The sequence below is a fragment of the Cherax quadricarinatus genome, chromosome 38 (assembly GCF_038502225.1).
Source record: "Cherax quadricarinatus isolate ZL_2023a chromosome 38, ASM3850222v1, whole genome shotgun sequence".
In the NCBI taxonomy this organism is placed as follows: domain Eukaryota; kingdom Metazoa; phylum Arthropoda; class Malacostraca; order Decapoda; family Parastacidae; genus Cherax; species Cherax quadricarinatus.
Window position 1 is genome coordinate 555,001 of NC_091329.1, and position 26,762 is coordinate 581,762.

Consider the following 26,762-nt stretch of genomic DNA (forward strand, 5'->3'; position numbering starts at 1 on the left):
TCTCTGTTTTACCACTGTCATGTCTGCTCTCTGTTTTAGAACTGTCATGTCTGCTCTCTGTTTTACCACTGTCATGTCTGCTCTCTCTTTTAGCACTGTCATGTCTGCTCTCTGTTTTAGCACTGTCATGTCTGCTCTCTGTTTTAGCACTGTCATGTCTGCTCTCTGTTTTACCACTGTCATGTCTGCTCTCTGTTTTAGCACTGTCATGTCTGCTCTCTGTTTTGCCACTGTCATGTCTGCTCTCTCTTTTAGCACTGTCATGTCTGCTCTCTGTTTTACCACTGTCATGTCTGCTCTCTGTTTTAGCACTGTCATGTCTGCTCTCTGTTTTAGCACTGTCATGTCTGCTCTCTGTTTTACCACTGTCATGTCTGCTCTCTGTTTTACCACTGTCATGTCTGCTCTCTGTTTTAGCACTGTCATGTCTGCTCTCTGTTTTACCACTGTCATGTCTGCTCTCTGTTTTAGCACTGTCATGTCTGCTCTCTGTTTTACCACTGTCATGTCTGCTCTCTGTTTTAGCACTGTCATATCTGCTCTCTCTTTTAGCAGTGTCATGTCTGCTCTCTGTTTTACCACTGTCCTGTCTGCTCTCTGTTTTACTACTGTCATGTCTGCACTCTGTTTTAGCACTGTCATGTCTGCTCTCTGTTTCACCACTGTCATGTCTGCTCTCTGTTTCACCACTGTCATGTCTGCTCTCTGTTTCACCACTGTCATGTCTGCTCTCCGTTTCACCACTGTCATGTCTGCTCTCTGTTTCACCAGTCATGTCTGCTCTCTGTTTCACCACTGTCATGTCTGCTCTCTGTTTTAGCACTGTCATGTCTGCTCTCTCTTTTAGCACTGTCATGTCTGCTCTCTGTTTTACCACTGCGATGTCTGCTCTCTGTTTTACCGCTGTCATGTCTGCTCTCTCTTTTAGCACTGTCATGTCTGCTCTCTGTTTTACCAATGTCAAGTCTGCTCTCTGTTTTACCACTGTCATGTCTGCTCTCTGTTTTACCACTGTCATGTCTGCTCTCTGTTTTAGCACTGTCATGTCTGCTCTCTGTTTTACCACTGTCATGTCTGCTCTTTGTTTTAGCACTGTCATGTCTGCTCTCTGTTTTACCACTGTCATGTCTGCTCTCTGTTTCACCACTGTCATGTCTGCTCTCTGTTTTACCACTGTCATGTCTACTCTCTGTTTCACCACTGTCATGTCTACTCTGTTTTACCACTGTCATGTCTACTCTCTGTTTTACCACTGTCATGTCTGCTCTCTGTTTTACCACTGTCATGTCTGCTCTCTGTTTTAGCACTGTCATGTCTGCTCTCTGTTTTACCACTGTCATGTCTGCTCTCTGCTTCACCACTGTCATGTCTGCTCTCTGTTTTACCACTGTCATGTCTACTCTCTGTTTCACCACTGTCATGTCTACTCTGTTTTACCACTGTCATGTCTACTCTCTGTTTTACCACTGTCATGTCTTCTCTCTGTTTTACCACTGTCATGTCTGCTCTCTGTTTTACCACTGTCATGTCTACTCTCTGTTTTACCACTGTCATGTCTACTCTCTGTTTTACCACTGTCATGTCTACTCTGTTTTACCACTGTCATGTCTGCTCTCTGTTTTACCACTGTCATGTCTACTCTCTGTTTCACCACTGTCATGTCTACTCTGTTTTACCACTGTCATGTCTACTCTCTGTTTTACCACTGTCATGTCTACTCTCTGTTTTACCACTGTCATGTCTACTCTCTGTTTTACCACTGTCATGTCTACTCTCTGTTTTACCACTGTCATGTCTACTCTCTGTTTCACCACTGTCATGTCTACTCTGTTTTACCACTGTCATGTCTACTCTCTGTTTTACCACTGTCATGTCTACTCTCTGTTTCACCACTGTCATGTCTACTCTGTTTTACCACTGTCATGTCTACTCTCTGTTTTACCACTGTCATTTCTACTCTCTGTTTTACCACTGTCATGTCTACTCTCTGTTTTACCACTGTCATGTCTACTCTCTGTTTTACCACTGTCATGTCTACTCTCTGTTTTACCACTGTCATGTCTACTCTCTGTTTTACCACTGTCATGTCTACTCTGTTTTACCACTGTCATGTCTACTCTGTTTTACCACTGTCATGTCATGGAGACTGTGATGTGACTCGTGACCATTATTGTCAATTTATGCAAAGTTGAACATTTTTGTGGGACGACTTTTCGCTCATCATGACTTGATGAAACTCTTTACAATGCGAAACATCACTTGTTAATGCTCTTCAAATAGCGAAATATAACTTGATAAGACTACACAGAGCGAAACATAACTTGATAAGACTCTACACAGAAGGGAACAACTTGATAAGACTCTACACAGAGGGAAACAACTTGATAAGACTCTACACAGAAGGGAACAACTTGATAAGACTCTACACAGAGCAAAATATAACTTGATAAGACTCTACACAGAGGGAAACAACTTGATAAGACTCTACACAGAAGGGAACAACTTGATAAGACTCTACACAGAGGGAAACAACTTGATAAGACTCTACACAGAGGGGAAACGTTGTTCCATTAAAAGTTTGTTCGTCAAATTCATCTTACATTTTCATATTTTTTTCGCCAATACATTATTTCATCCAACCTTTTTAATTATAGTTTGTTTCGTACAGGTTTCCCGGAGGTGTTTAACACTACGTTCATCAGAGTGGAAGTGATCAACACTTACAGCCTCCTCTTCACCATCATGGTGAGTGTACCCTGTGTGTGTGTGTGTGTGTGTGTGTGTGTGTGTGTGTGTGTGTGTGTGTGTGTACTCACCGAACTGTGGTTGCAGGGGTCAATTCATAACTCTTGACCCCGCCTCTTCACTGGTCGCTATTAGGTCTACTCTCTCCCTGCTCCATGAGCTTCATCATACCTCTTCCTAAAGCTATGTATGGTTCCTGCATCCACTACATCACTTTCCAGAGTATTCAACATCCTGACAACTCTATGACTGAGGAAGTGCTTCCTAACATCCCTGTGACTCATCTGAGTCTTTAACTTTGTATGTGTGTGTACTCCCGATATCTATCTGCTTGTGGTAGAGTCTTGTGACTCCTGAATCCTGGTCTCTAATCTTTCTCATACCTACTCCTGTAACTGTGTACTGCAGATATGTATTATGTGTATGTATACAGATATAAAACGATGTATAGAACAGTGTAATGTGAAGCATATGTTGGTGGTTATCCACAGGGTAAGTCCCAGGAGCTGCAGCCCTACATGTTGATGGGTCACATGGATGTGGTGCCGGTGGAGGCAGACAAGTGGATGCAGGACCCCTGGGGCGGCCACATCCTCCCAGATCCTCTCACGGGACACTCGTACATCTGGGGCAGAGGAGCCATTGATAACAAACTGGGTGTTATGGTGAGTTATGTTAGAGTAGCTGCGGTGAGTGATGGTGATGGTGATAGTGATGGTGGTGATAGTGATGGTGCATGTGAGGTGAGTAGGTTAGGTTAGGTAAGGTTTGTCAGAAAACTGGATACGTGTTTCCTGACGCGGGTCTTAGTCACAAGATGACCCGCAGCTGCAGCTTTTGGTCATCTGACCGAGGCCTTCCACTGGCTTACCCATCCATCCCATTAAAAATTATGGTTATGATTGTGTGGTGAGGTGATGCACTAAGTGAATACACCTGTGTAGTGCGCACCTTAATTTTGTTAGTGTTATTGAAAAATAGTTACAAGACTAGTAGAGAGAGAGGTCATACACAGGTGTAACAAAACACTTGCCATGTCCAAGCTCCTGTAGTGCTAAACCTGTGTGGGCCACTCAGCTTATCGCGAGGTTGAGGCTCGATCCTCCGTCAAGTAACAGTACAGTAATAACACAAACACTGCAGGCAGCAGCGTCCCTGGTGACGGAGACGGTGAAGAGAGCTTCAAGACATTATACACATGTCTGTTGATGGCTGTATAAATATTCAAAAAGATTAGACATTTCTGTGTAGACTGTAACAGTCATCAAAAAAGTAGTGTGTACTCAGCTATTTGTGGCTGCAGGGGTCGAGACTCAGCTCCTGGTCCCACCTCTTCACTGAACGCTACTAAGGCCTCGTGTGTGTGCGTGTGTGTATGTGTGTGTTAGTTACCATTTTGTCCTAGGCACATGTCGATTAGACACTACGCCTGTTCTGTCGGTGTGTGTGTGTGTGTGTGTGTGTGTGTGTGTGTGTGTGTACTCGCCTAACTGTAGTTGCAGGGGTCGAGACTCAGCTCCTGTCTCCGCCTCTTCACTGATCACTACTAGGTCCTCTCTCTCACTGCTTCCTGAGCTTTGTCATACCTTTCTTAAAGCTATGTATGGTTCGTGTGTGTGTACTCACCTAATTGTGGTTGCAGGGGTCGAAACTCAGCCCCTGGCCCCACCTCTTCACTGAACGCTACTAGGTCCTCGTCTTTGTGTGTGTGTACTCACCTAGTTGTACTCACTTAGTTGAGGTTGCAGGGGTCGAGTCCAAGCTCCTGGCCCCGCCTCTTCACTGGTCGCTACTAGGTCACTCTCCCTGAACCATGAGCTTTATCATACCTCTGCTTAAAGCTATATATGGATCCTGCCTCCACTACATCGTTTCCCAGACTATTCCACTTCCTGACTACTCTGTGGCTGAAGAAATACTTCCTAACATCCCTGTGATTCATCTGTGTCTTCAACTTCTAACTGTGTCCCCTTGTTGCTGTGTCCCATCTCTGGAACATCATGTCTTTGTCCACCTTGTCAATTCCTCTCAGTATTTTGTATGTCGTTATCATGTCCCCCCTAACTCTCCTGTCCTCCAGGTTCGTCAGGTTGATTTCCCTTAACCCCTCCTCGTAGGACATACCTCTTAGCTCTGGGACTAATCTTGTTGCAAACCTTTGCACTTTCTCTAGTTTCTTTACGTGCTTGGCTAGGTGTGGGTTCCAAACTGGTGTCACATACTCCAGTATGGGCCTAACGTAGACGGTGTACAGGGTCCTGAACGATTCCTTATTAAGATGTCGGAATGCTGTTCTGAGGTTTGCTAGGCGCCCATATGCTGCAGCCGTTATTTGGTTGATGTGGGCTTCAAGAGATGTGCCTGGTGTTATACTCACTCCAAGATCTTTTTCCTTGAGCGAGGTTTGTAGTCTCTGGCCCCCTAGACTGTACTCCGTCTGCGGTCTTCTTTGCCCTTCCCCAATCTTCATGACTTTGCACTTGGTGGGGTTGAACTATTGAGCCAATTGCTGCACCAGGTCTGCAGCCTGTCCAGATCCCTTCGTAGTTCTGCCTGGTCTTCGATCGAATGAATCCTTCTCATCAACTTCACGTCATCTGCAAACAGGGACACTTCGGAGTCTAATCCTTCCGTCATGTCGTTCACAAATACCAGAAACAGCAATGGTCCTAGGACTGACCCCTGTGGGACCCCTCTGGTCACAGGTGCCCACTCTGACACCTCGCCACGTACCATGACTCGCTGCTGTCTTCCTGACAAGTATTCCCTGATCCATTGTAGTGCCTTCTTTGTTATCCCTGCTTGGTCCTCCAGTTTTTGCACTAATCTCTTATGTGGAACTGTGTCAAACGCCTTCTTGCAGTCAAAGAAAATGCAATCCACCCATCCCTCTCTCTTGTCTTACTGCTGTCACCATGTTATAGAACTCCAGTAGGTTTGTGACACAGGATTTCCCGTCCCTGAAACCATGTTGGCTGCTGTTGATGAGATCATTCCTTTCTAGGTGTTCCACCGCTCTTCTCCTCATAATCCTCTCCATGACTTTGCATACTATACATGTCAGTGACACTGATCTGTAGTTTAGTGCTTCATGTCTGTCTCCTTTTTTAAAGATTGGGACTACATTTGCTGTCTTCCATGCCTCAGGCAATCTCCCTGTTTCGATAGATGTATTGAATATTGTTGTTAGGAGTACACATAGTGCCTCTGCTCCCTCTCTCAGGACCCATGGAGAGATGTTATCCGGCCCCATTGCCTTTGAGGTATCTAGCTCACTCAGAAGCCTCTTCACTTCTTCCTCGGTTGTGTGTACTGTGTCCAGTACTTGGTGCTGTGCCCCACCTCTCCGTCTTTCTGGAGCCCCTTCTGTCTCCTCTGTGAACACTTCTTTGAATCTCTTGTTGAGTTCCTCACATACTTCACAATCATTTCTTGTTGTCTCTCCTCCTTCCTTTCTTAGCCGGATTACCTGGTCCTTGACTGTTGTTTTCCTCCAGATGTGGCTGTATAACAGCTTCGGATCAGATTTGGCTTTCACTGCCATGTCGTTTTCATATTGTCGTTGGGCCTCCCTTCTTATCTGTGCATATTCATTTCTGGCTCTACGACTGCTGTCCTTATTCTCCTGGGTCCTTTGCCTTCTATATTTCTTCAATTCCCTAGCACACTCGGTTTTTGCCTCCCTGCACCTTTGGGTGAACCATGGGCTCATCCTGGCTTTTTCATTATTCCTGTTACCCTTGGGTACAAACCTCTCCTCAGCCTCCTTGCACATTGTTGCTACATATTCCATCATCTCATTAACTGGCTTCCCTGCCAGTTCTCTGTCCCATTGAACCCCATTCAGGAAGTTCCTCATTCCCGTGTAGTCCCCTTTCTTGTAGTTTGGCTTCATTCGTCCTGGCCTTCCTGCTTGCTCCTCCACTTGTAGCTCTACTGTGTATTCGAAGCTTAAAACCACATGATCGCTGTCCCCAAGGGGTCTTTCATATGTGATGACCTCAATATCTGCACTACTCAAGGTGAATACTAGGTCCAGTCTTGCTGGTTCATCCTCTCCTCTCTCTCTTGTAGTGTCCCTTACGTGTTGGTACATGAAGTTTTCCAGTACCACCTCCATCATCTTAGCCCTCCATTTATCTTGGCCCCCATGTGGCTCCAGGTTCTCCCAATCGATCTCCTTGTGGTTAAAGTCACCCATGATCAGAAGCTTTGCCCTGCATGCATGAACTCTTCTGGCCACTGCAGCCAGTGTGTCAACCATCGCTCTATTGCTCTCGTCATACTCTTGCCTTGGCCTCCTGCTGTTCTGTGGTGGGTTATACATCACTGCAATTACCACCTTGGGACCTCCAGAGTGAAGCGTTTCCGCTATGTAATCGCTTGTTTCTCCGCTGTCTCCTCTCTCCAGCTTATCAAAATTCCATCGGTTTTTGATCAGCAGTGCCACTCCTGCAGCCCCCCAGTTCCCTCTGTCTTTCCTCAGGATCTGGTATCCCGTTGGAAAGATGTCATCTGTTATCATACATGTAAGCTTGGTTTCTGTGAGAGCTATGATGTCCGGTGATGCCTCTTTAACTCTTTCGTGTCACTCCTCCCACTTATTTGTTATTCCATCAGCGTTTGTGTACCATACCTTCAGTTTCCTTATGTGTGTGTGTGTGTGTGTGTGTGTGTGTGTGTGTATGTACTCACCTAATTGTGGTTGCAGGGGGTCGAGACTCAGCTCCTGGCCTCACCTCTTCACTGAACGCTACTAGGTCCTCGTGTGTGTGTGTGTATAGGCACTAAGACACAGTGTGTTGCAGGGGATCATTATGGCGCTACAGTACCTGGCCAAGACAGACTTCCAGCCCACACGCTCCTTCTATGTCGCCTTTGGTCACGACGAGGAGGTGAGTACTCACTCTCTTCTTCCATCCACTTCCTTATTATCATACCCTCCTTTCATTCACTTCCTTATTCTCTCACCCTCTTTCCATCCACTTCCTTATTCTCTCACCCTCCTTCCATCCACTTCCTTATTCTCTCACCCTCCTTCCATCTACTTCCTTATTCTCTCACCCTCCTTCCATCCACTTCCTTATTCTCTCACCCTCCTTCCATCTACTTACTTATTCTCTCACCCTCCTTCCATCTACTTCCTTATTCTCTCACCCTCCTTCCATCCACTTCCTTATTCTCTCACCCTCCTTCCATCCACTTCCTTATTGTCTCACCCTCCTTCCATCCACTTCCTTATTCTCTCACCCTCCTTCCATCTACTTCCTTATTCTCTAACCCTCCTTCAATCCACTTCGTTATTCTCTCACCCTCCTTTCATCCACTTCCTTATTCTCTCACCCTCCCATCCACTTCCTTATTCTCTCACCCTCCTTCCATCCACTTCCTTATTCTCTCACCCTCCTTCCATCCACTTCCTTATTCTCTCACTCTCCCATCCACTTCCTTATTCTCTCACCCTCCCATCCACTTTCTTATTCTCTCACCCTCCTTCCATCCACTTCCTTATTCTCTCACCCTCCTTCCATCCACTTCCTTATTCTCTCACCCTCCTTCCATCCACTTCCTTATTCTCTCACCCTCCTTCCATCTACTTCCTTATTCTCTCACCCTCTTTCAATCCACTTCCTTTTTCTCTCACCCTCCTTCCATCCACTTCCTTATTCTCTCACCCTCCCATCCACTTCCTTATTCTCTCACCCTCCTTCCATCCACTTCCTTATTCTCTCACCCTCCTTCCATCCACTTCCTTATTCTCTCACTCTCCCATCCACTTCCTTATTCTCTCACCCTCCCATCCACTTTCTTATTCTCTCACCCTCCTTCCATCCACTTCCTTATTCTCTCACCCTCCTTCCATCCACTTCCTTATTCTCTCACTCTCCCATCCACTTCCTTATTCTCTCACCCTCCTTCCATCCACTTCCTTATTCTCTCACCCTCCTTCCATCCACTTCCTTATTCTCTCACCCTCCTTCCATCCACTTCCTTATTCTCGCACCCTCCTTCCATCGACTTCCTTATTCTCTCACCCTCCTTCCATCCGCTTCCTTATTCTCTCACCCTCCCATCCACTTCCTTATTCTTTCACCCTCCTTCCATCTACTTCCTTATTCTCTCACCCTCCTTCCATCCACTTCCTTATTCTCTCACCTTCCTTCCATCTACTTTCTTATTCTCTCACCCTCCTTCCATCCACTTCCTTATTCTCTCACCCTCCTTCCATCCACTTCCTTATTCTCTCACCCTCCTTCCATCTACTTCCTTATTCTCTCACCCTCCTTCTATCCACTTCCTTATTCTCTCACCCTCCTTCCATCTACTTACTTATTCTCTCACCCTCCTTCCATCCACTTCCTTATTCTCTCACCCTCCTTCCATCCACTTCCTTATTCTCTCACTCTGCTTCCATCCATTTCCTTATTCTCTCACCCTCCTTCCATCTACTTACTTATTCTCTCACCCTCCTTCCATCCACTTCCTTATTCTCTCACCCTCCTTCCATCTACTTACTTATTCTCTCACCCTCCTTCCATCCACTTCCTTATTCTCTCACCCTCCTTCCATCCACTTCCTTATTCTCTCACTCTGCTTCCATCCATTTCCTTATTCTCTCACCCTCCTTCCATCTACTTACTTATTCTCTCACCCTCCTTCCATCCACTTCCTTATTCTCTCACCCTCCTTCCATCTACTTACTTATTCTCTCACCCTCCTTCCATCCACTTCCTTATTCTCTCACCCTCCTTCCATCCACTTCCTTATTCTCTCACTCTCCTTCCATCCACTTCCTTATTCTCTCACCCTCCTTCCATCCACTTCCTTATTCTCTCACCCTCCTTCCATCCACTTCCTTATTCTCTCACCCTCCTTCCATCCACTTCCTTATTCTCTCACCCTCCTTCTATCCACTTCCTTATTCTCTCACCCTCCTTCCATCTACTTACTTATTCCTTATTCTCTCACCCTCCTTCTATCCACTTCCTTATTCTCTCACCCTCCTTCCATCTACTTACTTATTCTCTCACCCTTCTTCCATCCACTTCCTTATTCTCTCACCCTCCTTCCATCCACTTCCTTATTCTCTCACCCTCCTTCCATCTACTTACTTATTCTCTCACCCTTCTTCCATCCACTTCCTTATTCTCTCACCCTCCTTCCATCCACTTCCTTATTCTCTCACCCTCCTTCCATCCACTTCCTTATTCTCTCACCCTCCTTCCATCTACTTACTTATTCTCTCACCCTTCTTCCATCCACTTCCTTATTCTCTCACCCTCCTTCCATCCACTTCCTTATTCTCTCACCCTCCTTCCATCCACTTCCTTATTCTCTCACCCTCCTTCCATCCACTTCCTTATTCTCTCACCCTCCTTCCATCCACTTTCTTATTCTCTCACCCTCCTTCCATCCACTTCCTTATTCTCTCACCCTCCTTCCATCTACTTCCATCTACATCAGAGCTTATTTCTTGGGTAGCATTAAAAATTGGGTTGGGCAAATGTTTTGTTAGTGGGACGAATTGTAAAGGACCTGCCTAGTATGGGCCAACAGGCCTCCTGCAGTGTTCCTCCTTTCTTATGTTCTTATGTTATTCTCTCACCCTCCTTCCATCCACTTCCTCTGATCGTATTTGCCTGGTCTTCCTCCCTTTTAAGTCCTTTCTAAAATTTTCTCTTATACGTTTAAAGATACATTTTTTCATTTATGTTAATGTAAAAATTAATATTTTTTTACCAAAACAACCTTAGAAACTTACCTGACCTTATAACAAGCGCAATTTAATTTAGCCTAATCCAACTAAATATATTTTAGATAAGTTTACAATAATTTAATAAACAAACATAATATATTTTTTTCGTTAGGCTCAGAGTGATTTTTGCGAAATTATTGCATACTCAAATTTTCGCTTTCCTTGTTCGGCAAGAAGAGCGTTGCTATTTAAGCCAAAATTGCAAGTTATACCTATTCGGCACGACATTATATATATGTATATATATATATATATATATATATATATATATATATATATATATATATATATATATATATATATATTTCAACAAGTCGGTCGTCTCCCACCGAGGCAGGGTGACCCAAAAAAGAAAGAAAATCCCCAAAAAGAAAATACTTTCATCATCATTCAACACTTTCACCAAACTCACACATTATCACTGCTTTTGCAGAGGTGCTCAGAATACAACAGTTTAGAAGCATATACGTATAGAGATACACAACATATCCCTCCAAACTGCCAATATCCCAAACCCCTCCTTTAAAGTGCAGGCATTGTACTTCCCATTTCCAGGACTCAAGTCCGACTATATGAAAATAACCGGTTTCCCTGAATCCCTTCACTAAATATTACCCTGCTCACACTCCAACAGATCGTCAGGTCCCAAGTATCATTCGTCTCCATTCACTCCTATCTAACACGCTCATGCACGCTTGCTGGAAGTCCAAGCCCCTCGCCCACAAAACCTCCTTTACCCCCTCTTTCCAACCCTTTCGAGGACGACCCCTACCCCTCTTTCCTTCCCCTATAGATTTATATGCTTTCCATGTCATTCTACTTTGATCCATTCTCTCTAAATGACCAAACCACCTCAACAACCCCTCTTCTGCCCTCTGACTAATGCTTTTATTAACTCCACACCTTCTCCTAATTTCCACACTCCGAATTTTCTGCATAATATTTACACCACACACTGCCCTTAGACAGGACATTTCCACTGCCTCCAACCGTCTCCTCGCTGCTGCATTTACCACCCAAGCTTCACATCCATATAAGAGTGTTGGTACTACTATACTTTCATACATTCCCTTCTTTGCCTCCATAGATAACGTTTTTTGACTCCACATATACCTCAACGCACCACTCACCTTTTTTCCCTCATCAATTCTATGATTACCCTCATCCTTCATAAATCCATCCGCCGACACGTCAACTCCCAAGTATCTGAAAACATTCACTTCTTCCATACTCCTCCTCCCCAATTTGATATCCAATTTTTCTTTATCTAAATCATTTGATACCCTCATCACCTTACTCTTTTCTATGTTCACTTTCAACTTTCTACCTTTACACACACTCTCAAACTCATCCACTAACCTTTGCAATTTTTCTTTAGAATCTCCCATAAGCACAGTATCATCAGCAAAAAGTAACTGTGTCAATTCCCATTTTGAATTTGATTCCCCATAATTTAATCCCACCCCTCTCCCGAACACCCTAGCATTTACTTCTTTTACAACCCCATCTATAAATATATTAAACAACCATGGTGACATTACACATCCCTAAGACCTACTTTTACCGGGAAGTAGTCTCCCTCTCTTCTACACACCCTAACCTGAGCCTCACTATCCTCATAAAAGCTCTTTACAGCATTTAGTAACTTACCATCTATTCCATAAACTTGCAACATCTGCCACATTGCTCCTCTATCCACTCTATCATATGCCTTTTCTAAATCCATAAATGCAATAAAAACTTCCCTACCTTTATCTAAATACTGTTCACATATATGCTTCAATGTAAACACTTGATCTACACATCCCCTACCCACTCTGAAGCCTCCTTGCTCATCCGCAATTCTACATTCTGTCTTACCTCTAATTCTTTCAATTATAACCCTACCGTATACTTTTCCTGGTATACTCAGTAAACTTATTCCTCTATAATTTTTACAATCTCTTTTGTCCCCTTTCCCTTTATATAAAGGGACTATACATGCTTTCCGCCAATCCCTAGGTTCCTTCCCCAATTTCATACATTTATTAAACAAAGGTACCAACCACTCCAACACTATATCCCCCCCTGCTTTTAACATTTCTGTCATGATCCCATCAGTTCCAGCTGCTTTACCCCCTTTCATTCTACGTAATGCCTCACGTACCTCCACCACACTTACATTCTGCTCTTCTTCACTCCTAAAAGATGTTATACCTCCCTGGCCAGTGCATGAAATTACCGCCTCCCTTTCTTCCTCAACATTTAAAAGTTCCTCAAAATATTCTCGCCATCTACCTAATTATAATATATATATATATATATATATATATATATATATATATATATATATATATATATATATATATATATATATATATATATATATATATGCAAAGCAGCCACTGTGTAAGAATAGAGAAATTACAAGTGCTTTCGTGACTATATATATATATATATGTATATATATATATATATATATATATATATATATATATATATGTATATATATATATATATATATATGTGTGTGTGTGTGTGTACATAGGTGCATGGAGCAGATGGTGCGGGTCACATAGCTAAGGTACTAGAAGCTCGCGGGGTGAAGCTCGACTTTCTACTGGACGAGGGACTCCCAGTACTCGACAAGGTCCTCACCGGCATGGATGTTCCCATCGCCATGTGAGTATCATCCTTCTGTACCTCCTACTAGATCCCTGTACCTCCTACTAGATCCCTGTTCCTCCTACTAGACCCTTGTACCTCCTGCTAGACCCCTGTACCTCCTACTCCACCCCTGTAACTCCTACTCCACCTATCCCTTCAGGGATGTCAGGAATTACTTCTTCAGGGATGTTAGGAAGTACTTCTTCAGAGATGTTTGGAAGTACTTGTTCAGGGATGTTAGGAAGTACTTCTTCAGAGATGTTAAGAAGTGCTTCTTCAGGGATGTTAGGAAGTACTTCTTCAGGGATGTTAGGAAGTACTTCTTCAGGGATGTTAGGAAGTACTTCTTCAGGGATGTTAGGAAGTACTTCTTCAGAGATGTTAAGAAGTGCTTCTTCAGAGATGTTAGGAAGTACTTCTTCAGGGATGTTAGGAAGTACTTCTTCAGTGATGTTAAGAAGTGCTTCTTCAGGGATGTTAGGAAGTACTTCTTCAGTGATGTTAAGAAGTGCTTCTTCAGGGATGTTAGGAAGTACTTCTTCAGGGATGTTAGGAAGTGCTTCTTCAGGGATGTTAGGAAGTGCTTCTTCAGGGATGTTAGGAAGTACTTCTTCAGGGATGTTAGGAAGTACTTCAGGAATTATACCTTCCCTGGACATCACCCTGATCACCTTGGACATCGCCCTGGACATCACCCTGGACATCACCCTGGACATCACCCAGCAGCTTGCTGTGGTGTCATCACACAGAGACGTGGGTGTGACCCCTCAGCAAGGCGTCATTACTGGATGGCACCCTTCACAATTGGTCTTGGTGTGGAACCCTCCGCGTCAGGAGGGTGCCAGGCACCTGATGGGGGGCACCTGCAAGCAACCTGCATCACCGCGTCTGTTACCTCTCTCCCTCTCTCTCTCTCTCTCTCTTTCTCTCTCTCTCTCTCTCTCTCTCTCTCTCTCTCTCTCTCTCTCTCTCTCTCTCTCTCTCTCTCTCTCTCTCTCTCTCTCTCTCTCTCTCTCTCTCTCTCTCTCTCTCTCTCTCTCTCTTTCTCTCTGATGATGCCAGTTTTTTAAGTATTGTTCAACGTTAACTTGTTACGCTCTCTATTTTTCCACAAATTACAGAAACTGGCCACGGTAGGTCTGGTAGCGAGGGAAAATAGGGAATGTTGAATTCTGAATGTGTGTACTTCTTAGTGCGAGAATGTTCTGAACGTGTGTTTCTCTTGTTGCGAGAATGTTCTGAATGTGTATACGTCATGTTGCGAGAAGGGGGTTGCCCAGTGGTGGTGATATCCTTATCATCACCACCCCCCTCAGTGTGTGTGTGTGTGTGTGTGTGTGTGTGTGTGTGTGTGTGTGTGTGTGTGTGTGTGTGTGTGTGTGTGTGTGTGTGTGTGTGTGTGTGTACTCACCTAATTGTAGTTGCAGGGGTCGAGACTCAGCTCCTGGCCCCGCCTCTTCACTGAACGTTTCTAGGTCCTCTCTCTCCCTGCTCCATGAGCTTCATCATACCTCGTCTTAAAGCTATGTATGGTTCCTGCCTCCACTACATCACTCGCCGGACTGTTCCACTTCCTGACCACTCTATGACTGAAGAAATGCTCCCTAACATCCCTTTGACTCATCTGAGTCCAAGAGTTACCCCTTGTTGTGGCTCTGGTGGCCTGGGTGGCTCTGGTGGCCTGGTGGTTAACGCTCTCGCTTCACACGGTGAGGGCCTGGGTTCGATTCCCAGCCAGAGTAGAAACATTGGACGTGTTTCTTTCCACCTGTTGTCTATGTTCCCCATCAGTAAAATGGGTACCTGGGTGTTAGTCGACTGGTGTGGGTCGCATCCTGGGACACTGACCTAAGGAGGCCTGGTCACAGACCGGGCCGCGGGGGCGTTGACCCCCGGAACTCTCTCCAGGTAAACTCCAGGTTGTTTATGTCCCATCTCTGGAACATCTTGTCTCTGTCCACCTTGTCTATTCCACGCAGTATTTTATATGTCGTTATCATGTCTCCCCTAACCCTCCTGTCCTCCAGTGTCGTCAGGCCTATTTCCCTTAACCTTTCTTCGTAGGACATTCCCCTTAGCTCTGGAACTAACTTTGTCGCAAACCTTTGCACTTTCTCTAATTTCTTAACGTGCTTGACCCGGTGCGGGTTCCAAACTGGTGGTGCATACTCTAGTATGGGCCTGACGTACTCGGTGTACAGTATCCTGAAATATTCCTTACTTAGGTATCGGAATGCTAATCTCAGGTTTGCCAGGCGCCCATATGCTGCAGCAGTTATCTGGTTGATGTGTACCTCTGGAGACGTGCTCGGTGTTATACTCACGCCAAGATCTTTCTCCTTGAGCGAGGTTTGCAGTCGTTGGCCACCTAGCCTATACTCTGTCTGCGGTCTTCTTTGCCCCTCTCCGATCTTCATGACTTTGCATTTGGCAGGGTTGAATTCGAGAAGCCAGTTGCTGGACCACGTGTCCAGCCTGAACAGGTCTCTTTGAAGGCCTGCCTGATCCTCATCTGATTTAATTCTCCTCATTAACTTCACATCATCATCATGTGTGTGTGTATGTGTGTGTGTGTGTGTGTGTGTGTGTGTGTGTGTGTGTGTGTGTGTGTGTGTGTGTGTGTGTGTGTGTGTGTGTGTGCGTGTAGAGGGAGGATAGACCATCCTGAGAAGTGGTAATCCCACGTAATAGTAACTCCAGCTCTGCAGGAACGGCAGGTTCAAACGCCTCCCAGACACATTTCATTACTTCACATATAAAACTCATCCTGCATGGCGGCATATAACAGGGAAACATTTTATATTAACAACATGTAACTTTTGTAGAAAAGCGTAGCTACACACTGCTGGTATTCCTATACTGTAACCAGCTAACAGAATACATCAATAGGGTAGCTGCACACTGCAGGTATACGTAATTTTCTTATACACTGTTTATCGCGGATTTTCTTTCCTCTCTCTCCCCTTTTTTTTCTTCCTGCCTCCCCCCTGGACACCAACCTCAACATTCACGCCAGGTTTGTTAAAAAGTAACACAGAAGTCACTATAACGTTATTACATTTAGGCTGAACAATTTTATATAAAAGCAAGGTTACTAACTGTATCTTTTGACTGAAGACTACGTAATGGAAATATGAAGTAGATTCTGAAACTAAATACAGTCTGAAGGAACAATACATCAAGAATATTACGTAGGTAAAGCTGGAAGAGACTGCCCATTGTAGTTGTAAGTTGAATGTCAATTTAGTCTTTCAGAATGTAACTATACAAATATAAGATTCAGGCAGGAACATTACAGGGGGTGATTGTAATCACTGAAATCCTAAGACATATGAATAGTGATGCAAATAGGTTAAGCCTCAGTGAAACGTTGTTCCAGTTAAAGCTTGTTCTCCATACTGTCTTTACACCCAGACGGGTCGGCACTTTGCCTTTATATACCCATTAATAAATCATTAATTATACTCGGAGCGAGTCCCTTTACTTTTTTTTTTCTTCAAGCGGGGTGCGGGGCACACTTATATAGTAAACATATTTTGGTAAGGTTGTGGGGTGATAAAGGTGTGGTTTCCTGTGACCTTGTGTTCTCAGGATCGGCGTGACAGAGAAGGGTTACCTGACTCTTAACATGGAGGTGGAGGGTGAGGGAGGACACTCGTCCATTCCGCCCCGCAACTCTGTAATCGCCCGCCTCGCCGCCGCCGTCAGCAAGCTGGAGACCTACCAGCAACCTGCCATGTTCGGCCAGGGACCTGAGGCCGACTTCTTCGCCTACATTGCACCCAAGGTCAGCTTTACACTACTGTGCACTCCTACTTGTTTTTTATTATTATTAAAATTATGTGCTATCTTGATGCTGCGCATCACACATTTCCACACCGTTCCAAAGTGAATCCTGTCATCTCCATGGATGAAGATGAAATTTCGAGGGCTTCCGTGACCTCGGCATCACATTCTCAAGGAATGTGACAGAGATCACAAAAGCTTCTGGAATGTAACTACCATTCCGTATGATTGTATTACGTATATCACATTGTGGTTCCACTGATATATACAACATTTAATAAGGCAATAGTGCAACAACTGTTTTCAGGTGCCTGTTCCTGTATTGTTTTTTATCCAAAATGCCTATTAAATAAAGTGACTGTGACCCATTGTTCCTAGTACCACAATGTCTAGCATATTAAAGGAATAAGACCCCTCGAGGGATGTTCCTTAGGTTAGGTAATTATCATTATAATCAAAAGGAAGCGCTAAACCTACTAGGGTCATACAGCGGGGTTAGGATAGGTAAGGTTTGTCAGGAAACAGGACAAGTGTTTCCTGACGCCGGTCTTAGTCAGATGATGACCTGCGCTGGCTTACCGGTCCACCCCCCTTAAAAATTATGGTCATAGATATAATGATGATGGTGGAAGTTCCTTGATGCCGACGAGGGGCTCTTGATCAAAGGAATTGAACCTGTGCTCTAATTCCTCGAATCAAGCCTGAATACTTTCCATTCCCTCAAGGCGCTGTATGACCCCATAAATGTAATAATAATAATGTCCATGGGGAAGTGGAAAAGAATCTTTCCTCCGTAAGCCATGCGTGTCGTATGAGGCGACTAAAATGCCGGGAGCAATGGGCTAGTAACCCCTTCTCCTGTAGACATTTACTAAAAAAGAGAAGAAGAAAAACTTTATAAAACTGGGATGCTTAAATGTGCGTGGATGTAGTGCGAATGACAAGAAACAGATGATTGCTGATGTTATGAATGAAAAGAAGTTGGATGTCTTGGCCCTAAGCGAAACAAAGCTGAAGGGGGTAGGGGAGTTTCAGTGGGGGGAAATAAATGGGATTAAATCTGGAGTATCTGAGAGAGTTAGAGCAAAGGAAGGGGTAGCAGTAATGTTGAATGATCAGTTATGGAAGGAGAAAAGAGAATATGAATGTGTAAATTCAAGAATTATGTGGATTAAAGTAAAGGTTGGATGCGAGAAGTGGGTTATAATAAGCGTGTATGCACCTGGAGAAGAGAGGAATGCAGAGGAGAGAGAGAGATTTTGGGAGATGTTAAGTGAATGTATAGGAGCCTTTGAACCAAGTGAGAGAGTAATTGTGGTAGGGGACATGAATGCTAAAGTAGGAGAAACTTTTAGAGAGGGTGTGGTAGGTAAGTTTGGGGTGCCAGGTGTAAATGATAATGGGAGCCCTTTGATTGAACTTTGTATAGAAAGGGGTTTAGTTATAGGTAATACATATTTTAAGAAAAAGAGGATAAATAAGTATACAAGATATGATGTAGGGCGAAATGACAGTAGTTTGTTGGATTATGTATTGGTAGATAAAAGACTGTTGAGTAGACTTCAGGATGTACATGTTTATAGAGGGGCCACAGATATATCAGATCACTTTCTAGTTGTAGCTACACTGAGAGTAAAAGGTAGATGGGATACAAGGAGAATAGAAGCATCAGGGAAGAGAGAGGTGAATGTTTATAAACTAAAAGAGGAGGCAGTTAGGGTAAGATATAAACAGCTATTGGAGGATAGATGGGCTAATGAGAGCATAGGCAATGGGGTCGAAGAGGTATGGGGTAGGTTTAAAAATGTAGTGTTAGAGTGTTCAGCAGAAGTTTGTGGTTACAGGAAAGTGGGTGCGGGAGGGAAGAGGAGCGATTGGTGGAATGATGATGTAAAGAGAGTAGTAAGGGAGAAAAAGTTAGCATATGAGAAGTTTTTACAAAGTAGAAGTGATGCAAGGAGGGAAGAGTATATGGAGAAAAAGAGAGAGGTTAAGAGAGTGGTGAAGCAATGTAAAAAGAGAGCAAATGAGAGAGTGGGTGAGATGTTATCAGCAAATTTTGTTGAAAATAAGAAAAAGTTTTGGAGTGAGATTAACAAGTTAAGAAAGCCTAGAGAACAAATGGATTTGTCAGTTAAAAATAGGAGAGGCGAGTTATTAAATGGAGAGTTAGAGGTATTGGGAAGATGGAGGGAATATTTTGAGGAATTGTTAAATGTTGATGAAGATAGGGAAGCTGTGATTTCGTGTATAGGACAAGGAGGAATAACATCTTGTAGGAGTGAGGAAGAGCCAGTTGTGAGTGTGGGGGAAGTTCGTGAGGCAGTAGGTAAAATGAAAGGGGGTAAGGCAGCCGGGATTGATGGGATAAAGATAGAAATGTTAAAAGCAGGTGGGGATATAGTTTTGGAGTGGTTGGTGCAATTATTTAATAAATGTATGGAAGAGGTAAGGTACCTAGGGATTGGCAGAGAGCATGCATAGTTCCTTTGTATAAAGGCAAAGGGGATAAAAGAGAGTGCAAAAATTATAGGGGGATAAGTCTGCTGAGTATACCTGGTAAAGTGTATGGTAGAGTTATTATTGAAAGAATTAAGAGTAAGACGGAGAATAGGATAGCAGATGAACAAGGAGGCTTTAGGAAAGGTAGGGGGTGTGTGGACCAGGTGTTTACAGTGAAACATATAAGTGAACAGTATTTAGATAAGGCTAAAGAGGTCTTTGTGGCATTTATGGATTTGGAAAAGGCATATGACAGGGTGGATAGGGGGGCAATGTGGCAGATGTTGCAAGTGTATGGTGTAGGAGGTAGGTTACTGAAAGCAGTGAAGAGTTTTTACGAGGATAGTGAGGCTCAAGTTAGAGTATGTAGGAAAGAGGGAAATTATTTCCCAGTAAAAGTAGGCCTTAGACAAGGATGTGTGATGTCACAGTGGTTGTTTAATATATTTATAGATGGGGTTGTAAGAGAAGTAAATGCGAGGGTCTTGGCAAGAGGCGTGGAGTTAAAAGATAAAGAATCACACACAAAGTGGGAGTTGTCACAGCTGCTCTTTGCTGATGACACTGTGCTCTTGGGAGATTCTGAAGAGAAGTTGCAGAGATTGGTGGATGAATTTGGTAGGGTGTGCAAAAGAAGAAAATTAAAGGTGAATACAGGAAAGAGTAAGGTTATGAGGATAACAAAAAGATTAGGTGATGAAAGATTGAATATCAGATTGGAGGGAGAGAGTATGGAGGAGGTGAATGTATTCAGATATTTGGGAGTGGACGTGTCAGCGGATGGGTCTATGAAAGATGAGGTGAATCATAGAATTGATGAGGGGAAAAGAGTGAGTGGTGCACTTAGGAGTCTGTGGAGACAAAGAACTTTGTCCTTGGAGGCAAAGAGGGGAATGTATGAGAGTATAGTTTTACCAACGCTTTTATATGGGTGTGAAGCATGGGTGATGAATGTTGCAGCGAGGAGAAGGCTGGAGGCAGTGGAGATGTCATGTCTGAGGGCAATGTGTGGTGTGAATATAATGCAGAGAATTCGTAGTTTGGAAGTTAGGAGGAGGTGCGGGCTTACCAAAACTGTTGTCCAGAGGGCTGAGGAAGGGTTGTTGAGGTGGTTCGGACATGTAGAGAGAATGGAGCGAAACAGAATGACTTCAAGAGTGTATCAGTCTGTAGTGGAAGGAAGGCGGGGTAGGGGTCGGCCTAGGAAAGGTTGGAGGGAGGGGGTAAAGGAGGTTTTGTGTGCGAGGGGCTTGGACTTCCAGCAGGCATGCGTGAGCGTGTTTGATAGGAGTGAATGGAGACAAATGGTTTTTAATACTTGACGTGCTGTTGGAGTGTGAGCAAAGTAACATTTATGAAGGGGCTCAGGGAAACCGGCAGGCCGGACTTGAGTCCTGGAGATGGGAAGTACAGTGCCTGCACTCTGAAGGAGGGGTGTTAATGTTGCAGTTTAAAAACTGTAGTGTAAAGCACCCTTCTGGCAAGACAGTGATGGAGTGAATGATGGTGAAAGTTTTTCTTTTTCGGGCCACCCTGCCTTGGTGGGAATCGGCCAGTGTGATAATAATAAAAAAAAATAAATAATAATGAGGCAGAATGATACTGCGCAATGAAACTAAGTACAGGTCCTTGTTGATAGTGGCTGTACTCTTATGTTATGCTGAAAACATTAATATTTTGTAAGTAAATTATGTAGATAAACATGATACAACGTGCTTCTGGTAATATATTTTTATATTTTTGTACCCGCGCCCGTTCAAAGTTATAGTGGCATTCTTATGATTTCCTTACTTGTTTTTTTTTAGGAAGACAAGCTACAAGAACAGTACATGGCATAAATATGCTAACAATGTATTTTTCAGAGGACAAGAACAGCTCTTGAAACCTTTCCCAGCTGTTCTCAGAATAACGTAGTCGTCAGCAGGTTTTCTGGACTCTCCCCTTATACTCTCAGTATAATGAAGTCGTCAGCAGCTTTTGAAACTTAGTCCTATCTCCATAATAAATAAGTCATCAGTTTTATATCTTCCTTCATGTCCCTGTATTTTTGGAAGATGAAGAAGGGAAAGATTTCACGTGCTCTAATATACGGAGCTTTCTCTAAAACTTAGTACTACCTTCGTTGTTTCACCAGAAGTAACATTATTATAAACTCACACAAGTTGACAAGGCCTCAACTACAACAACCAGCAACACTCCACACATTTTGACATACCTTTCTACTGCTATTGGTACTACTGCTACCACTAATGCAACTACCGCTACTACCACCACATACAGTACGTCGTCGCACTGCCTCTCTACAGTCACAACAATAAAAACTATTAACCAGCCCATCACACGCGTTGTGACACTCTCTCAATCACCACCAGAGGGGTAGTGGCCCAGGTCCCAGCAATGTGTACGTGAAAAACATGTAAGATTCCTTGTGTTGTCTCCTGCAGGCGTCGTGGCCACACAAGCTGGTCTATGCCAACTTGTGGCTCTTCAAGCCCCTGGTACAGGCGGTGATGGCCGGCAGGCGCGACACCAACGCTCTAGTCCGCACCACCACCGCAGTCACCATAGTCCGTGCTGGAACCAAGGTGAGTGTGAACGTAATTACCTACTTGTACCTACAAAAGCAAAGCTATGCTCCTGGTATCCCATTCATGTTGATTTGAGTTGAATCTATTGACCATCACGACTCCAGCAGTCGCCCAAACAATGTGTACGACCTGGTGACCATCACGACTCTAACAGTTGGCTTCAGTGTGTGTGTGTACTCACCTATTTGTGGTTGCAGGGGTCAAAACTCAGCTCCTGGCCCCGCCTTTTCACTGACCACTACTGGGTCCTCTCTCTCCCTGCTCCATGAGCTTCATCATACCTTGTCTTAAAACTATGTATGGTTCCTGCCTCCACTACATCACTTACCAGACTATTCCACTTCCTAACAACTCTATGGCTGTAGAAATACTTCCTAACATCCCTTTTGACTCATCTGAGTTTTCAACTTCCAGTTGTGACCCTTTGTTTCTGTATCCCATCTCTGGAACATCCTGTCTATGTCCACCTTATCTATCCCAAGCAGTATTTTGTATGTCGTTATCATGTCTCCCCTGACCCTCCTGCCCTCCAGTGTCGTCAGGCCGATTTCCCTTAACCTCTGTTCGTAGGACATTCCCCTTAGCTCTGGAACTAGCCTTGTTGCAAACTTTTGCATTTTCTCTAATTTCTTGACGTGCTTGACCAGGTGTGGGTTTCAAACTGGTGCTGTGTATTCCAGTATGGGCCTGTCGTACACGGTGTACAGAATCTTGAACGATTCCTTATTGAGGTATCGGAATGCTATTCTCAGGTTTGCCAGGCGCCCATATGCTGCAGCAGTTACCTGGTTAATGTGTGCTTCCGGAGACGTTCTCTGTATTATACTAACTCCTATATCTTTCTCCTTGAGTGAGGTTTGCAGTCTTTGGCCACCTAGCCTATACTCTGTCTCCGGTCTTCTTTGCCCTTCCCCGATCTTCATGACTTTGCATTTGGCGGGGTTAAATTCTAGGAACCATTTGCTGGACTACTCGTCCAGCCTGTCCAGGTCTCTTTGTAGTCCTGCCTGATCCGCATCTGATTTAATTCTCCTCATTAACTTCACATCATCTGCAAACGGGGACACTTCTGAGTCTATCCGTTCCGTCATGTCATTCACATATACCAAAAATAGCACTGGTCCCAGGACTGACCCCTGTGGGACCCCGCTCGTCACAGGCGCCCACTGTGATACCTCATCACGTACCATGACTCGCTGTTGCCTCCCTGTCAGGTATTCTCTGATTCATTGCAGTGCCCTTCCTGTTATACGTGCCTGATCCTCTAGCTTCTGCACTAATCTCTTATGAGGAACTGTGTCGAAGGCCTTCATGCAGTCCAAGAAAATGCAATCATCCCACCCCTCTCTCTCATGTCTTGTGTTACCTTGCCATAAAACTCCAGTAGGTTTGTGACACAGGATTTGCCTTCCCTGAATTCGTTCTGGTTGTCGTTTATAGTCTTATTCCGTTCCAGGTCCTCCACCACTCTCCTCCTGATAATATTCTCCATGACTTTGCATACTATATACGCCAGTGACACTGGTCTATAGTTTAGTGCCTCGTTTCTGTCTCCTTTCTTAAAGATGAGGACTACATTTGCCGTCTTCCATACCTCAAGTAGTTGCCCAGTTTCAAGAGATGTGTTGAAAATTGTGGTTAGTGGCACACACAGTGTCTCTGCTCCCTCTCTAAGGACCCACGGAGAAATGTCCGGTCCCACCGCCTTTGAGGTATCAAGGTCACTCAGCAGCTTCCTCACCACCTCCTCGGTTGTGTGCATTTCATCCAACACTTGTTGGTATATCCCTTGTTGGTGTGCCCCTCTGTTTTGTCTTCCCAGTGTCCCTTCTGTCTCCACTGTTAAATACTTCCTTAAATCTCGTGTTGAGCTTCTCACTTCGTTTCTTGTGAGCTCCTCACCTTCTTTCCTCAGCCTGATTACCTGGTCCTTGACTGTTGTCTACCTCCTGATGTGGCTATAAAGCAGTTTCGGGTCAGACTTGATTTTCAGTGCTATGTTGTTTTCGTACTGTCGCTGGGCCTTCCTCCTTATCTGTGCATACTCGTTTCTGGCTCTTCGACTAATCTCTATTTTCCTGGGTCCTTTGCCTTCTGTACTTTTCCATGCTTTAGTGCACTTAGTTTTTGCCTCCCTACACCTTCGGGTAAACCAAGGGCTCATTCTGGTCTTCCCATTTCTGTTGCCCTTGGGAACAAACCTTTCAAATGCCTCCTTGCGTTTTGTTGTTACGTAGCCTATCATTTCGTTTATTGATTTTCCTACCAACTCTGTCCCACTGAACCTCCTGCAGAAAGTTCCTCATACCTGTGTAGTCCCCCCTTTTATAGTTTGCCTTTTCCCTTTCTACTCCTGTTACCCTCTTCACTTATAGCTCTACGATGTATTCAAAGCTTAGAACCATGTGATCACTAGCTCCAAGGGGCCTTTCATGTGTGATGTCCTCAATGTCTGAGTTACTCAGGGTGAACACGAGGTCCAGTCTTGCTGGTTCATTCTCCCCTCTCTGGTAGTGTCCCTAACATGTTGGTGCATGAGGTTTTCCGGCACCACATCCATCATCTTGGCTCTCAGTGTTTCGGGACTCCCATGTGGTTCCAGGTTTTCCCAGTCTCCCTGTGGTTGAAATCTCCCATAACCAGTAACTTTGCTCTACTCGAGTGAGCTCCTCTGGTGTGTGTGTGTGTGTGTGTGTGTGTGTGTGTGTGTGTGTGTGTGCGCGTGTGCGCGCGCTCGCGCGTTTTGTGTGTGTGTGAGGTCATTATGCACTCATATACTTACCTAGTTGTATTTTCAGAGCTCATGGACTTGCCTTTTAACTCTTACTGACCGACTTTACTGAGTCCTTGCCTCTGGAGCCCTTTATTCACCCAGCAGTAACTAGGTACCTAGATGTTAGTCGCACTCTAAGGATGGAAATTTAACATTATACTTTGGTATGGCTTTCTGGGTTAAATAAATCTAGAATAAAGCAAATTATGCATATACCAGGAAAATGTGGTGCCCACATCAGCCAGTGCTGTGGTGAACCATCGCATCCACTCATCACACAACCTTGAAGACGTCCTTGACTACGACCGTTATATTATCGACGATCCCACCGTCAAGGTTAGTGACATGGCAATTAGTGTCGGTGACCCCCCACAGTTAGGATCAGTGGTTCCATAGTTAGGATTAGTGGCTCCAGTTAGAATCAATGGTTCCACAGTTCGGATCAGTGGTTCCACATTTAGGATCAGTGGCTCTACAGTTAGAATTAGACTCAGTAACCTCACAGTTAAAGGTACTGTGGGGTTACCGAGTCTAATTCTAACATTTAAGATCACTGACCCCCACAGTTAAGATCAGTGACACCCCACAGTTAAGGTCAGTAGTCCCCACAATTTAGCTGATCAAGTCTTATTATAATATCGACCACCAGTCTATTTATAATGCTCAGCGTGGTTCATCACGCACCTGGTCCACACACCTTGCTCTTAACCCTCACCATACTCTTCGAGGAGGAGGTGCCTCCATACTGCTCAGGTGCTCTTGATTCGAAGAGTTAGAGCTACCCTCGACCTCTTCGGATCAATCCTCATTTCCTACCATTTCTCAGGGTTTATTTACGGGTTCACTGAATAAAAGTTAATTTGAACTTCTATATAACCAGTTCAACAAAATTTATATTAAGAAGGGAAATAATGTTGTGTATATTTTTAAGTTTAATACATTCGGGATTTATAGCTTTAGAATATAATGGGTAACAGAAATATGGAATTAGCACCATAAATATTTATGAACGCTGTAAATATCTTTAAGGAAAGTTTAGCAGCATTCGACATTTGTTGTAATTGGTTTATTCCTGAGTACTGTAACATCTGAGATAGATAGTAACTGAAATGGATGTTATTATTATTATTATTATTAGCCAAGGTGGTTGTGAACAGTGTTTAGGTTTGTAGATGAATGGTTCAGAGAACCGACATGTTGATAAATTAGACACATGTGCAACTCTTGGGTATCTTTATTGATACCCAAGATACCCAAGAGTTGCACATGTGTCTAATTTATCAGTGCTTAGGTTCACCCAGAACAGGAGGCACTGCCCAGTTAATTGGTACAGGGAATAACTCCGTAAATAAAGGATATTATAAATATTTATGTCTAAGACTGAATAAAAGAATATTTATATTAATGTGTGTGTTGTGTTGTGGTATGGAGTAGCTGAATGTGAAGGACGGGATGCGTCCTCTCCCTGTGTCACCGTACGGCGCTGAGGTGGACGGATGGCGACTCATCACTGCTGCCATACATCACCACTTCCCGTCAACCGTCACAGCACCAGGTGTGTATTCATACACAACAGCGAAGAGACGGGGCCAGGAGCTATGTCTCGACCCATGCAATTACAAATCAGTGGGTACACACGCATACATATGCCCCACAACACAATGAATATATTGTCTAATATAAATTATAAAATAATACAGTTAACTGTAGTAGGATAATAACAGGCTAACAGAAGTAATGATAGGCTATTAAATGTAATATTAGTAGACCAATACAGGTAAGGATAGACTATTAGAAGTACTATTAGTAGACTAATAAAATAATAGTACGCTGAAAGAAGAAATATTGAAAACCAAGAGATATTAACATGTTAAGGTTAATAAAATGGTAGAAATAATAAAAGTATTGCAGTATCTAGCAGTTTCCTATACACTTGGAATATAACAAAATATTTCAATAATTGTCA

At 43.9% G+C, this 26,762-nt stretch overlaps 1 protein-coding gene across 5 annotated transcripts in view; it reads left to right on the forward strand.

Annotated features, from left to right (window-relative positions):
• The window catches only part of LOC128692932 (N-fatty-acyl-amino acid synthase/hydrolase PM20D1), a gene marked incomplete at its 3' end in the record, with an annotated part of 98,867 nt that extends 72,516 nt beyond the window's left edge, over positions 1-26,351 (forward strand). For all 5 annotated transcript variants that reach the window (XM_070091980.1, XM_070091981.1, XM_070091983.1 and 2 more), the window contains 8 exon segments: positions 2,669-2,745; positions 3,237-3,410; positions 7,554-7,640; positions 13,029-13,162; positions 16,739-16,934; positions 21,880-22,020; positions 25,016-25,132; positions 26,231-26,351. In XM_070091980.1, the coding sequence (XP_069948081.1) occupies positions 2,669-2,745; positions 3,237-3,410; positions 7,554-7,640; positions 13,029-13,162; positions 16,739-16,934; positions 21,880-22,020; positions 25,016-25,132; positions 26,231-26,351 (1,047 nt within the window).
• Positions 26,352-26,762: the final 411 nt, after the last annotated feature.